Genomic DNA, 17,155 nt, shown 5'->3' with positions numbered 1-17,155 from the left:
CTTCAAGTTTTATTTTCCATGCTTAGGATGCAATAATAAAAAATGCTACGATGAACTGATGATGGTGGAGTGTATTTTCTGTTGCACTGAATGGCGATATGTTTAAATTTTACTGATTGAAGCCTACAAAGAATTTAGAAATTTCCAATGCTCCGACGATAGTTTGCAGCTATTTTGGCAACCCTGGGTAGGTATGGGTCAAATATTCTGGTGAATGAAAATAGCAGTCTCGATTTTAACCCTGCCCAATCCTACCTCCACCCCCTCCTCATGGAGGGCAGAAGAGGCTTGGGGAGGGTTAAAGTGTCAAGGTCAGGCAACCCGAATTCAACCCAATCCCATTCTCGCCCTCTTTAGGCTTTGAAAGACAAGGGCAGGATTTTCGCCAGTGAGGCAGCTAGCCACCTCAGTTTAAAGGACTCTGTCAGACCCAATTTTCACTCGGGGGTGGGGTTTGCGGAATAGAGTCAGGCCCACCGAGCCCGCAAGCGGATCCCAGGCAGCCACGGGGGCAAAAGAGTGCTGAGGCGGCCTGGTTATCTCATTTGTTCTACTGGTCATCTTAGTCGTTTTAGAAGCCACGGGGTCCTCAAACCCTCACCCTTCAAACTTTCTCAGCCATCCCACATGGTCTCTGCATGCCACCTCATGCCCCCCACTCACCCCCCCCCATCTTTCTTCATACTCCCAGGCCACCTGCTTGCCAACACATCACCTCACCCACCACCATGCTTCCTCATACTTCCAAGCCACCTCCATGCCAACTCATGCCCTCCATCCACTCCCCATGGCCCCTCATATCCCCGATACCACCTCCAAAGCCACTTGCCCAGTATCCACTATAGACAGACTTCAGGAGCTATATGGAGATTAAAAAACTTCTAACAATCTAATACAGTTCTCACTCATACATACATGATAATGAAAAAAAAAATCCCATTCATAAACCCCATTCAAAGCTTTTAAATCTCCTGAAATGGTTGATCTCTTATAAAAAGAAACTAACTTCTATACAAGGCCAACATCAAAGACATCTAATCCTTTAATAGCCTCTTTAAACTGTCAATCAAGCCCCACTGAGCTACCTTTCGCATTTGAAACTTAGCCAAGCATTCATTATGACATCTTAATAATAGCCCTTGGGCAATGTCAACAAAGGCCTCTACTGAAATTGCATGAACAGATTGTTGTTTTTTTTCTAACCTACACCAGATGGGACTGTCAATCAAAGCACCCAGCTGAGGGTTTCTGTTTAACTTTCACTGACAGATTCAGCCTGTGTTTTTCATGTTTAAAGAGCGGGGGCTTTAAAATCTTCAGATCATGACACTTAAACAGACCTCATCTACCCTTCAAGAACACTTATGTCCACTGCATTTTTTGTGCAAATTTGTGATTCCCACACTGCAGGTTAAGACCCTTAGACCAACCAAAATAGGGTTTGTTTGAACTCAGCACTAAGTTCAAATGGCCTTCCTGAGTTTGGATTTTCGTCCTTTGTGAGTCATGCCCCTCCCACCTCCCCCGCTGGCAAAAATGGGACATGTGGAAATGGGGCCAGGACTTCCGCATCTAATTCCCCTACCCCACCATTTTTAAAGGACTGTGAGTTCTCCCAACTCCCCATAACTCTGGCCCCAGAAGTCAGGTAATGGCTGAAACCCCCACAAAAGGCAGCCAGGAGCCTAATTAACATGCCAAAGGTACAACTGGCATCAACGGTGCAGCAACTTAAATTTAAGTGAGGCTCTGGAATTCCTGACAGCTGATCCAATTTAAGATCTGCTGATTTCTCACATTAAGTGACTCCTTTCGCATTCTTTGTGGGTCAGGGGGAGCAGGGTTGTCCCCAAGTCCCCTGAAGGAAGCCTTCATCCTCAGCCCCAATCTCCAATGTTACCCCTGCTCCTGATCGCCAACCTTCCCCCCCACCCCCACCAACCTCCGAATCTCAAACATTCGCCCCACCCAACTGCCACCCTCACCAGCCACCCTCATCAATCTGATCTTAAACCTTCCCCCTCATTCAATTGTTAGTCTCCCTCTCCTTCAACCCCCACCCCACAATCATAGGGCCCAAATCTGAAGCTCCCCTTCCATTGCCAGGGACAGTCCCCAGCCTCTCATCACCAATGTTCTCGCCCACCCACTGGCCCCAGTGGAGTTGGCCCTACAATGCCCTACTCAGCCCCAGACATTATGAACAGCAGGGTCTCCACACTCCAGGGCTGGGTTCTTCATTCAATTTTGCCCTCCATGGTACCCTTCCCAGGCATTCTCTGTTAATATCGCCAATACTTAGCATCAATTCCATCAAGAATTAGGGAAGTTCAATTTAAAAACTGTATTACTTGGCATCAGTCTCTATACAGGCTTTTTTCCCTCTCATGTTGCTGCTTCTCCATTTATCCCCATGGGGCAGCTGACTAACATTGAAATTACAGGAAACCTCTGATAGGGTATCGGCTATCTAGCTTTAAGATGATATCTCTCTACCGCAAAAGCAAAGAGTGAATGTGCAAGGGAAGAGAGTTGCATGGTTCGAGAAATGGCCAGGTGACAGAAACCAAAGGGTTGGGGGGAAATGGATGTTTTTCAGATTGATGGAATGTGGGTGTTGTGTATTGGACATGTCTCCTCTTTTCCATGCACATAAATGATTTTGGAATTAATGAAAGAGGAACTAGACTGAAGCTTCTTGACAATGCCAAACGAGAGTCCACAGCAAACCATTAGGGACAATGCAGGAGCCCATTGACAGGTCTGAGGAATGGGCAGAGAAGCGGTGGACGCGGCTCAGTGCAGTGAAACCTGAAGCAGTAACTGGACCCTAAAGATTCTTTAGAAGAATGAAAGAGCACAGAGATCAAAGAAATATATATCTTTAAAAGCAAGAGTGCAGGCAGAAAAGATCATTAAAAAAAAAAAGAGCAATAGGATTCTGGCTTTTATACACAGGTGCATTGAATATAAAACCAAAGAAGTGATGTTGAATTTGTACAAGACATTGGTCAAGTTGAAGTATTGCAGTCAAATCTGGCCATGTGATTATAAGAAAAACATTAGAACCACAGGAAAGTTCGCTAGAATTATACCAGGAACTAAGAGGCTGTTTATATATATTTTTTAAAAAACTTGAAAAATTAAGACTAGTTTCCCAGGAGCAGGGAAGATTAAAAGCAGATCAAATAGAGGTTTTCAAAATGATGAAGGGTTTTAAGAGGGTAAATACCATACTGAATGATTGTTTTCACCAGTCTGAAAATCACTAACAGAGCTTCAACTCAGAGCTGGAAGACAAGCACCAACATGGACTGGTTGGGCAAAATTTCTAGGTTGGAATTTCTGTGTAATTCTGTAATTATTACTAGAAAAATAGAGGGGAAGGTTAGAAGAACAATAAGCGTTCTTAAAAATGGAACGATTTGCGACAATTGCCTGCTGAGAAACAGACTATGTGACAATTTGAAAAAAGAAAATTGAGCAAATATTCAAAAGGGAGGAGGCAATGGGGAAAGGACAGTGAAATGGAATTAAATGTTAATCACTGCAATTAAACAGTTATGATCAGCACGGATCTGACTAGCCAAAAGACCCTGTTCTGCTTCAGAAATTCTATAATCCTACAATAAAATACCTTCTACCGCAATCTCGGGTATTGAAGATTAGTTGCATATTGTTTACATTGCAAATTAGGTAAATAACATGAGTGAATCATGCACACTCTGAAATGAATGGTTATCAATGGATTTAAATATGCTGCACATCTCTGTAAATCTGCCTCAGGTGCACCAATACAATGTCAACACAGGCTATTGAATGTAAGATGCAGCAAAGGATTTCATTCCATATATACACTTACAATTAAAATTTGATATAGGCTACTAAGTGCAGGTCTGTTGATCAACTGATGGTATCTTCAGTTAATCGCAGGACTATATGCCAAAGGATAGTATTCAGAGCGAATGATGTGTTTTCAGAGGTTCAGGAACTGTACAGGCATTGATGAATGATTCACATGGTTCACAACAATATAGATTTGAATTTTGGCCAAGATACAAATACAGAAAGAGTTTTGATGATGCAAGACCACATTAAGAGCTTTATGTACACCTTCTAAATATATTCTTTTGTGAGGTGCATTTTAGGAAAATATATTTCCATTCTGGTCAGTGCGGAGTCATTATACACGTCAGCCTTGGTTCAGTCGGGAGTGCTCTCACCTCAGAGTCAGAAGGTTGCGGGTTCAAATCCAGCTCCAGAGACTTGAGCACAAAAATCTATGCTGACGCTCTGGTGCAGCATTGACAGAGTACTGCATGGTCAGAGGTGCATCTTTCGGATGAGATGTTAAACCGAGGCCCCATCTGCTTTCTCAGGCGGATGTGAAAGATCCCACAGCACTATTTCGAAGACGAGCAGAGGAGTTGTCCCTGATGTCTTGATTAATGCTTAGCCCTCACTCAACATCACAAAAACACGTTGGCCAGAACACTGCGCTCGTTGGGCGAGCATGCGCCCAACCCAAACGAGTGTAAAATGACGCGTGATGACATACTCGCGTGATATTTCGGTTGGTGGACGTGTGGAGTTGGCAACGTGCCCGCCAACAATTAACAGGCCTATTAGGGCCATTAAAGATCTAATTGAATTAAATTTTTTGCTGCCGGTCCAACCTTACGGTTGGCGGGTGAAAAGACCAAGCGGCCTTTGCATTTTTTGCGAAACCTCATCCACGGGCGGGATGAGGTTTCCATCCTTCATTTAAAAAAAAACATTTTCAAACTAATTTGTAACATGTCCCTGCTCAGGTGACAGAGTCACATGAGGGGGACACGTTTTTTTAACACCTTAAAATTCTTTATTTTTTAATTTTCAAAAATCTTCACCTCCCTCAGGCAGCTCTGTGCCTCGGGGGGGCCTTTTCCTGTGTGCACCCACCCGCATGCGTGAAGTTCCCCGCTCGCCCCCTCACACAGGGGGCACTGAGCACTGCAGCAGCGTTTCAATCTGGGTGGGCCTTAACTGGCCCATCAGTATGAAACCACAGTCGCGGCCTGATCGCGGGCGGCAGTGGCTTCCCGACCACTCCCGCTTGCCCCCACCGAGCCCTTCCAACGAGCGCAATATTCTGGCCGTTATCACGTTGCTGTTGCGTCCCCTACTTTACAACAGCGACTACACTTCAAAAAGTACTTCCTTGGTTCTAAAGCACTTTGGGATGTTCTGTGGTTGTGGAAGGCACTATATAAATGCAAATTCTTTCTTTTCTTTGTAGGCTCATCCAACTATCATGTTCATTAAGAATATGTATACGATATATACTGAGGCCAGGATTAAAACTTTGACCAGAGAACATCGCACAAGTGCATTAATTTTTAATCATTTATAACATCTAATGCGATTTCTAGACTAGCGATTTTTAAAAATCAATATGATACCTGAATTAATGATGGAATGAAGTGTTGCTATTTGCTTTGACTGTCCTGACTTGTAAAAATAATTACGATTTGATAAATGTTTATGAGCCAAATAAGATTTTGCTGTTATTCACACAACACTAGCTCCTTATGCAGTCCTTGGACATGGCATTCTGTGACATTGCAGTACCAAACATCAGCGAGGAAAGTACAGATCCACAGTTCAAAGCACTCCACACCACAGTCATGCTAAGAATAAATCTTCCAAGTTCTCTCTGTTTCCAGCCTCTGCTATGAATGTGTGTGGGGAATCCCACTGAGAATAATATTATTAGGCCCAAGGCCACCAGATGTCTTACCACCCAGACTTCCACTCAGTGATGCACTCAGGATCGCTCCCAGCTGAAAGTGGGAAGCTTCCTTTCAAATGTGGGCTTTGCACAAGATTTCTCAAGTCCCTGGGGACAACCGCCGATTGGGTTTCTTACCTTCGTGGGAGTGGGAAAACCAGATCTGCGATGTTGCGGAGTGTGGGCTTCGGAAGGCGGGCTCCGAGGGGGAAGATGTAGGTCCCGCAGGATGAGCAGGTGCTGATCCCAAGCTGCTGGCGAGGAAACTTCCCATGAATGTGGCTGATGAGTTCCCCATCAGTGCGTTGCCTGATGCATCCAAAAGAAAAGAATAAAACAAAACACCGGCAAGGTTAGCTCGGTCTTTTCAGTAACACATTTCTGCTCTACAAACTTTCTCAGCTGTGAGCAATCTTTATCTTTCTCAATCGGTCTGTCACAGGCAAACACCCCCAAGGCAAGTGTGAGGCATTAAGCACAAGTAAACTTGAGGTGAGAAGGGTTGCTGACATCTCTCACAATTAACCACTGCATTAAGTTGTACAACCACTGTTCTTTTTGGGCTCTGTAAACCCCAAATCTACCTTCTGATTTACTATCTGATCGGAGCCTGTATTTGTATTTAAAATTGCACAGTTCTGGGATGGGAGCCAGCTCTCAAGGGCCCCACTTAATGTGAGCTCGGGCTGTTCGAATCCAGATCTTAGGGTAGCCCACAGCACAAAACCACACACAACTTGGCACAAGCTTGTGTTCTCATTGAGAGAGACCATAAAGATAGTTGGGATTGGAAGGGCCATTTTTGTGTGGTTGGGGTAAAGGCAACATGGGGCAGAGAGAAAGGAGCTTTGTTTTGAATCTGCGTTGGTTAAATCTGAACGCAGAGTTTGTTGCTGACCCTGAGTAATTCCCTCACCCTGGCATCCCTCACTTTGATTAGCGCAGTGCATACACATTGATACATTCAACACAAAGGATTCTCCAACCATTAACATGAGATCTAGGGAGAAGCACAGAACCACAAATATGTAAACTGGTCAGCAAAATTAGATTCAATCGAAGGGGCTGAAAATCCTTGGTCCCTCCAGCCCACTGTCAGCAGGGTCACAGCCAGGGCGGGTCTGTACACACTGGGCACTGACATTACCTAGGAGTTCCTTTTGGCTCAGGTTTGGGGCAGAGCCTCTCGGCACACTGAGTAAGGCCACGAAAGTGGGGTGGGGGCAGGGCTTGGGGGCCTGGGAGTTCGCACAGCTGTGGCTTAGAAAATGTAGTTATGGGATTGGTTGCCTGGACGCCCAGAAAGAATTTAACATACTGGCTTCAGATGTGGAGTTGTGGGACCAATGCGGGATGGAAGGCAGTTTTCCCCTCACCACCACCCTCCACACCCTCTGCACACACCCTCAACACCCTCCGCACACACACAACACCCTCCACACACACACAACACCCTCCGCACACACACAACACCCTCCGCACACACACACACACACACACACACACACACACACACACACACACACACCCTCCGCACACACACACACACACCCTCCGCACACACACACCACCCTCCGCACACACACCCACACACACACACCCTCCGCACACACACACCACCCTCCGCACACACACCCACACACACACACCCTCCGCACACACACACACACACACCCTCCGCACACACACACACACACACACCCTCCGCGCACACACACACACACACCCTCCGCGCACACACACACACCCTCCGCACACACACACCCTCCGTACACACACACACACACCCTCCGCACACACACACCCTCCACACACACACACACCCTCCGCACACACACACACCCTACGCACACACACACACCCTCCGCACACACACACACCCTCCGCACACACACACACACCCTCCGCACACACACACCACCCTCCGCACACACACCCACACACACACACCCTCCGCACACACACACACACACACCCTCCGCGCACACACACACACCCTCCGCACACACACACACCCTCCGCACACACACACCCTCCGCACACACACACACATACCCTCCGCACACACACACACCCTCCGCACACACACACCCTCCACACACACACACACCCTCCGCACACACACACACCCTCCGCGCACACACACACCCTCCGCACACACACACCCTCCGCACACACACACACACCCTCCGCACACACACACACCCTCCGCACACACACACATCCTCCGCACACACACACACAGCCTCCGCACACACACACACACACACAGCCTCCGCACACACACACACACACAGCCTCCGCACACACACACACACCCTCTGCATGCACACACACACACACACACACACCCTCCGCACACACACACCCTCCGCACACCCTCCGCACACACCCACACACACACACCCTCCGCACACACACACACCCTCTGCGCACACACACCCTCCGCGCACACACACACCCTCCGCGCACACACACACCCTCCGCGCGCACACACACCCTCCGCACACACACACCCTCCGCGCACACACACACCCTCCGCACACACACACACCCTCCGCACACACACACACCCTCCGCACACACACACCCTCCACACACACACACCCTCCGCATACACACACACACCCTCCGCACACACACACACCCTCCGTGCACACACACACACAACCTCCGCACACAAACACACACACCCTCCGCACACACACAACACACACACCCTCCGCACACACACAACACACACACCCTCCACACACACACAACACACACACCCTCCGCACACACACACACCCCCTCCGCACACACACACACCCTCCACACACACACACACACCCTCCGCACACACCCACACACCCTACGCGCACACACACACCCTCCACACACACACACACCCTCCGCATACACACACACACCCTCCGCACACACACACACCCTCCGCGCACACACACACACAACCTCCGCACACAAACACACACACCCTCCACACACACACAACACACACACCCTCCGCACACACACAACACACACACCCTCCACACACACACAACACACACACCCTCCGCACACACACACACCGTCCGCACACACACACACCCTCCACACACACACAACACACACACCCTCCGCACACACACACACCGTCCGCACACACACACACCCTCCACACACACACAACACACACACCCTCCGCACACACACAACACACACACCCTCCACACACACACAACACACACACCGTCCGCACACACACACACACCCTCCACACACACACACACACCGTCCGCACACACACACACACCCTCCACACACACACACACACCGTCCGCACACACACACACCCTCCACACACACACAACACACACACCCTCCGCACACACACACACCGTCCGCACACACACACACCGTCCGCACACACACACACACCCTCCACACACACACACACACCCTCTGCACACACCCACACACCCTACGCGCACACACCCTCCGCACACACACGTTCCTACAACATTTTCTGACATGTTCAGAGCAGCTGCCTTGGCAACTCTAGTGGGCCTGGGGGCATCTCGTGTGTCCATTGACGGTGCTTAAATTGAATGACCTCCCGCAATGTCAGATACTCTAATGTGATCAGTGACAGAGAATATCTGGGTACAGCTATTACGCTAAAGACATAAAATACTGGTAGTATTCAGCAGGTCAGGCAGCAACTGAGGAGAGCCCTGAAACATTGGCCATGGTTTTGCCCTCGTCGGGCGGGCTGGGTGGGTGTGGGCGGGAGCAGGTAGGAAGCTGACCACTGCCCGCAGTTGCGCCGGACCCCGATTTCATGCTGGCAGGCCAATTAAGGCCCACCCAGCGTGAAATGTGTGCTGCAGCACTGCCTGTGTGTGGGTGGGGGGTGGGCAGAGCTGCCTCAAGGAGATGAAGATATAAAAAATTAAAAATAAAGCATTTTAAAGGTATTAAAAAACGTGTCCCCTCGCGTGACTCTGTCACATAAGCAGGGACATGTTAGAAATTAGTTTGAAAATTTTTCATTTTTTTATTAATGATGGATCGAAACTTCATCCCGCCCGTGGATGAGGTTTCCCAAAAAATGCAAAGGCCACTTGGCCTTTTTGCCCGCCCGCCAACCGAACGGCTGGATGAGCAGAGAAAAATTTAATTCAATGAGATTATAAATGGCCTTAACAGGCCTTTGAATTGTCGGCGGGCGTGCAGCTGACTCCTGCGCGCACGTGTGCGCCGACCGAAATATCGCGCGTCATTTTACGCTCGTTCGGGTCAGGCGCACGTCCAGCTGAGCAGCAGAAAATTCTGCCCATTAACTCCGTTTCTCCCTCCATGGATGCAGCCAGACCTGCCGAATATTTGTTGTATTTTCTGACTTTATTTCAGGTTGCCGGCATCCACAGGGTTTTGCTTTTTGGGATCACTGATTTGCACTATTGTGGCCATTGCACACATTTATAGCAGTCCTTTGAAAGCCAGATGATTACGTGCACTGTGAATCTGCATGTGAGAAAAGACCCCAGCTTACACTTACATGATCAAAATATTAAACACATGAGCTACGCATCACAAAACCTGCAAATGGTGAAAACCTAAAAACAAAAGTTCTGGATTTAGCCAAGAGTCCACAATCAGCACCTGCATGTTTACATAATTTTTAATCTGGGTCAAATGGTGCAAACTCAACTGTATCGACTGACCAACCGTATTATTCCTGGACCTGAAAAACCTGCAACCAGAGTTTCTGCATCCAGGTTCCAGTTTAGCTCAGTTGTTAACACTCTTGCTTCATCATCAGAATCGTGCAGCTTCAAGGTCTAATTCACCACCTGAGCACATGAAGCATGTTGACACTTTGGTGAATATTTGAAAGGGTGTTGCATTGTTAGGGGCGTTATCTTTTGTCTAAAATACACAGCCATGATCCGTTCAGGTGAAGAGACTCGCACTTCCCTGGCACCACTTAAAGAGGAGCTGGGGAAGACATTCCAAAGCGTCTCACAGCCAATGATTTACTTTTGATGTTTTGCGCACTGAATTCATGGAGGCAAGACAGGGAGATGATGCAATGGTGGCATAACGGTAATGTCACTGGACTAGTAGTCCAGAGGCCCAGGCTAATACCCTGCCAACATGAATTCAAATTGCACCAATGGCAGCTGGTGGAATTTAAATTCAATTAACACAATCTGGAGCTAAAAGCTGTTCTCAGTAATAGTGACCATGAAACCACCGTACATCATGGTAAAAATCCAGCTGGTTCACTAATGCCCTTCAGGGAAGGAAATCTGCCATCCTTACCTGGTCTGGCCTACATGCGACTCCAGACCCACAGCAACGTGGTTGACACTTAACTGCCCTCTGAAATTTCCTAGTAAGTCACTCAAATCAAGGGCAATTAGGGATGGGCAACAAATGCTGGCCATACCAGCAATGCCCACATCCCATGAAAGAATAAATCAAAACATTTGGAAAGGTCTCACAAGCAGCAATGAGATGGATAACCAGTTAACCTGCTTTGCTGATTGTGGGATAAATGTTGACTAGGGCACCAGGAAAAATCTCCTGCTCTTCAAGCGCCATGGTGTCTTTTACCTCAGTTCAACATGGCACCTGAAAGGCAGCGATTCTGACAATGCAGTATCCCCTCAGTGCCACACAGCAGCATCAGTCGAGGTCATGTGCTCAAGTGGGGCTTGAATGCATAACCTTGCAAGACTGCTACCAGTGAGTCAACAGCTTTCTTTCGTTACCTGACTGACATTCCTCTCTCAACTAACAACGCCAAATTCAGGTTAGCTGGCCATTCATCTCAATATGGGACCTTGCTGTGCCCAAATTGGCTGCCGCATTTGCTTAAGCCACAACAATGATTGCACTTCAAAGCTAATTCAATGGCTGTAAAGCTGCTTAGGAAGTTGTCAAGATGTGATGATGCGCTATATAAACGCTAATCCTTTCTCCCTCCCTTTGGGAAGGGGGATGTGTTATGACAAACATTTCAGGTTGATAACCCCGGGGTTAACTCTCCACAGATGCTGCCTGACTGGATGAGTATTTCCAGCATTTTCTGTTTTTATTTTGGATTTCCAACATCTGCGGCATTTGGTTTTTTGTGCTAAGGAAAAATAAAAATAAAGAAAAGGTCGTGTCACCAGACACTATAGCAGACACTACATGGTTAATGGATAAAATGTGGTGTAGCTGGTATCATATGTCCTACTTTTGCTGGCATCATTTCAGCATGGATACACAGGGGAAGAACGTGTTTTGCTTGATTCAGGCGTCCATTCTTCACGTGGCCTCGGGCTAAACTGGTACTCTAAAATACATCAGCCAGTTTTTACAACCATGCAATATTTTAAGAATGTTCGTGGGAAGCATGCCTTCGGGCCCCCAGCAGAACTCTTTGTATGTAGCATTTGTCAGACAGTATCTGCTCTATCCAATGATGCTGAGTAGGCGCTAACACATGCAGGACACACCAAATGCTTTTATTGAACAATTTAAGCAATTATCATTTCACTGCAAGACTGGGAGTGATTGTTAATGAGGGAGAGGGTCAGCGGGTACAGGGCATGAAGGAATCCAGCTTTGCCAGCTCATATACCCATTACAGTTTTCCACAGAACGCAGATGCTGGAGACACAGGCACATTGAGCTAGTTGTACAGACGCCTACTGTTTGCTGGTACAGTAGCAACATACATCTGTAGTCTGCAGTCTGAGGTGACAGCAAGCTATGGAAATATGGGTGAAGCGAACTGGAGCTGGATTATAGTGAGGCGTGTAGGACAGCAATGTGGGCCCAATATGATGTGCTTCTCCATAGAGCATAGGCTTTTCCGTTGACTTAATTGGTAAAGGCAATGTGTAACTAAGGCATGGAGATCAGACGGTTCCAGGTTTGATTCCTGATTTAGCTGATGCCAACTCTTCCCTGCCTTAGCTTTAATGCTGGAACTGGCCTCGGTACTCAAGCTAAACAGGGTAAAATTGGCACTGCCAGGGGCCCCGCTCATCATTTCTACCAGTCACCTGTGATCTCCACGGTTAAATATCCTGTCAGCATTCACTATCTACGTTCACATGACCAGCCCCTGCTCATACATCAGCATGGGTAAGCACATTCAGAACAAGGGGGGAAAATGAACAAAGGAATACAGAATGCAGAGCATTCATGATCCACATATGATGGTCTTAAGATCTTCACATGACACCCAATGAATTTTAGTGCTGTAGTTGTCCTCTTTAATAAAGAGTGGCCTCACCCATCAGATCTCATAAGAGGAAATGCTTATTGTAGTGTTCTAACAATTTGTTTGGCATCATGCATGTTCATCTCATTGAAACATATAACATTTCTCAGATGGTTTGATAGCATAAATGCTGAGAGGCTGCTTCCCCAGAGTCCAGAGATAGGGGTCATAGTCCCAGGGTAAGGGGTCAGCCACATAAGACTGAGACAGGGAGACATTTCTTTACTCTGAGAGTTGTGAATTCTCTGCCCCAGAGGGTAATGGATGCTCAGTGTTGAGTACAATGTTCAAGAAGCTGGACGTCATCCAGGACAAAGCAGCCAGCTTGATTGGCACCACATCCACAAACATTCACTCCCTCCACCACCGATGCACTACAGGAATTCACCAAGGCTCCTTCAACAGCGTCTTCCAAACCCACCACCACTACCATCTAGAAGGACAAGGGCAGCAGATGGGAACACCACCACCTGCAAGTTCCCCACCAAGCCACTCACCATCCTGACTTGGAAGTATATCATCGTTCCTTCACTGTCCTGGGTCAAAATCCTGGAACTCCCTTCCTACCAGTACTGTGGGTGTACCTAAACCACACGGACTGCAGCGGTTCAAGAAGGCAGCTCACCACCACCTTCTCAAGGGCAACTAGGGATGGGCAATAAAATGCTGGCCTAGCCAGCAAGGCCCACATAGAGCGGGAAAGTAGTGTTGATGTAAAAGTTTAGCCATGATCTTACTGGATGGCAGATAGGCTCGAGAAACCATATGGCCTACTGCTAGCAAAATGCCAGTGAACCAGTAAAATTGCCCCCAATTGGGGCTTTAACAACATTAATTGGCTGTCTGCCTCCTGTGAAACTCCCCAGCGGGGGAATGCATCAGGGAGTCATCTCAACATGGTTCCCCACTATTTTTCTGGCACCACATTTCCACCCCCCCCCCCCCCCCCCCCCACCCAACCAAGCACCCAATACAACCTCAGGAAGATGCAACCCTAAGTGCTAGCTGGCTGCAAAATCCAATAACAAAGATCCACTGCAAACTATTTTGCACAAGCCAGTAAGATACCCATCGAATAGGGAAACTATATCTGCTTAAACCATAAAAATAAACCCTCCTTCCCACCTTAGCTCTTCTAGCCCTGGTGAGCTAAGTAAGATCTCACTCGCCAACTATCATGATGGCAGGGTTTGGAAAGTGAAACTGTACGTTGACTGGAAGAGAATTTTAGAGGGCCAGGCACACTGGACCTAAGGATGGTCTAAACTGAGCCAAACTCAAATGTCATGGAATGAAACTGAAATGGCAATTCAGGCCATTTTACAGTTGCAGTTCAGTTTAGCTCTCCTCCCTCATAGTGACTGACTACAAAGAGCAGAGTGAGACTCTGAGGTTTCCTGATGCTAGCAGTCTGACATGTTGTCATGCTGGTCAATCGCTGCACAGCTCACTCCTAGCAAGGTCCTGCCTTAGAAGCCCTGTCTTTTATTTTTAACTATTGTCACTTATTTTGCTAAACATGTTAACCTCTACATGGTTCTACAGTTATCATATTTGTGACCATTCTTATGTGTAATCTTGGGCTACAAGGGTTGACTGGCTACTGAACATCACAGGCCACTCAATCCTTTTCTTGCCCAACTTTCACCCAGGAACACTCTACAGTAGGGTTCACTATGTAGTTTGCCATCTGCAGGCACCATGGCTGATTTTTTGTTGGCAGCAATGAGGTCAACTTTAGCTGAAAGTAGCTTGAAACTTGAAACCTTTCTGAACTCTAGCTCAGTACTGTACCAGACAGTGCATATGCCACTGGAGAAGCCAGCACAGTGGCACTGTCTAATCACTCCACTGTTACCTGGGAGCAGCACTTGGGTTCAATGTGGCAGGAAATAGCTAGAGAATGGTTCAAAGCAAATTAAACTTGACAAAGCTTTGGTAATGTTTAGCAAGCAACTTGATTAATTTTTCAAAGAAATATCTCTTCTGATCTCTCCTAATTATTCTTCCTTCTTGCACATTTTCCTCAGTGACCCGTTTGCTGTCAATGTAGTCGCTGCCTTGTTTGAGAATTCCGTTCTGCTCAGTCTTTCCACTGGCTCTCAACCAGTCTCTTTGTTTTGTGCCACTGGCTTTCCTTGGCGATACTCCTTTTCCCAGCCTGTTTTCATCTGTCCTGACTTCACAACCTTTATTGCCTCTCATTTGTTTCAAAGTTCCTTGGAGCTGAAGGTTACAATGCTTATAACTGTCACTAGCCATCCATGTCCATGGATGCATTAATCCACTTAATTGCCTCAGCAATCCTACTATCTGGTTCTACCTCATCTCACCATCATCTTAGTTTGCCTCTTGGGCTTCTGCTCAAATGAATTGTCGCTTGCCTTGCAGTCTGCAGGGTCCATATCTGATAGCTTAGCGTTAGATGTTTGGATGTCAGATGGCAAAGCCCATGATAAAATTAGTTATATGAGCTACCACAGCCTTGCATTTGACCAGTTAAAATTTCACAGTGGAACTTCAGTGAGAAAGTACAAAATAAACGTCCAGAATAAACGGTACCCCAGTGAAATCTTTAAAATAGTAATCCCTACCTAGTAGCTCAAGCTGGCAAAATAAGATGAGGCAGCTTTTGAAATAATAACCGCAGTAGAGCAATGGTCCCTTACTGACACTCGCCAATATGCCTCCACCATTGGTATATTTATGGCTTAAATATAAACTGTATAAAACATCATCCTTGAGACACCCCTCCACCACACTTCATGTAAAGTTCCCAAAGACAGATTTTAAAACCTGACTGATAACTACAAAGTTCAGACACATATTGCCTTAATCCATGTGAAAGTGACATTTATAGTAACTAGGAAATTTTGTTCCCCTTAGGTTCTATGTTTTGGTGCCAAATGCAATTATATTCTATATACTGAAAATGGATTCTTGATTGCTCTGAACTTTCTCCGAAGCAATAAATGGGGATGTAGAAGGAAATTATGTAGATGCTTATCAATATATTTTATCTGCTTTATATTGTCCGCCTCTGCTGAAGTCCATTGACTGCTTCCATATTACTATAAATATACATAAAATAAAATTGTAATCACAATGCACATGTTCAATTGCAACTGAATCAAAAGGTCTTAGTATATTCAGTCATCAGTACATAGTATAGATGGTGAGTTAAAATGCACCTTATAAAAAGTAATTTGACACTTAAAATGTCAATGATGTGATAACTAAATATTAACCAATTTGACATTTTTTCTTGAAGTATTTATAAAGGAAATTTTGCCAAGATTACCAAAGGTCCCTGTTTAATTCTCAGTTGCCATTTCCATTCATTACAATATGCAGTCACACTAATACATTTAGATTTGAGGTTGCACAAATTCATTCATCACCAATTTGTTTTTATGACCCCCTGATTTTGAATTATGCCTGATTTTTTTTTTACTATGCATTAAACACACTCACTGCTGCAAGAGCATCATTTAATCTGGAGGGAAAAAAATAAAGTGCGCATTTTCGGTTTGTGTTCCATTTAGCAGTGCAATGGGTTCATTTACGGGGAAAATATTTACAACTGAGATCCAATGCATTCACAGGTCTGAGCAGATGCTGCGCCATAAACTACTGACAACCTTTAAACTGTGCTGAGTGGTGCTGAGGTGCGTTAGTTGTGCAGTGCAGTTGAATAGTAATGACTGTGTTGTAATGGGAGAGTGCTTTATGTTGAAATGTAAAATGGTAAACATCATTGCATTTCATAGTACATGGCAGCGAGTGGCTATCCTACCGTGTACTAGTAAAGGTCAGCGATTTCTGCTATTTTGCCATTTAACATAAAATGCATTTTTGTCACATTGGATATACACCCATTCTGGTCATGGGTTCTCTGATTAGACAAGCTCCAAATGAATGTGGTTCAATTGAAGGGGTACAAACTCAGACATTAAAACCATTCACACAGAGCAGTGATCTCCTAACATGTAGGGAACATCATAAAGAACATGCATCCTTGTTATTTATGTCGTTTCTCTTTATCTTATCTTTACTTATGTTTTTTTTTTCCCAAGCCAGTTCCTCTTCACACACAAGACACGCAACATCCCCAA

The 17,155-nt window shown here is 46.2% G+C and overlaps 1 protein-coding gene across 1 annotated transcript in view; it reads right to left on the bottom strand.

Moving 5' to 3' along the window:
- Positions 1-17,155, bottom strand: part of bahcc1b (BAH domain and coiled-coil containing 1b) — a 247,453-nt gene that overhangs the window by 184,562 nt on the left and 45,736 nt on the right. Inside the window, exon 3 of the mRNA XM_078571020.1 lies at positions 5,909-6,079. Within this exon, the coding sequence (XP_078427146.1) occupies positions 5,909-6,079 (171 nt within the window). The remainder of the gene's footprint in view (positions 1-5,908; positions 6,080-17,155) is intronic.

This window comes from Cetorhinus maximus, chromosome 24 (genome assembly GCF_964194155.1).
Source record: "Cetorhinus maximus chromosome 24, sCetMax3.hap1.1, whole genome shotgun sequence".
NCBI classification, from domain to species: domain Eukaryota; kingdom Metazoa; phylum Chordata; class Chondrichthyes; order Lamniformes; family Cetorhinidae; genus Cetorhinus; species Cetorhinus maximus.
This window is presented reverse-complemented; position numbering and strand designations above follow the sequence as displayed.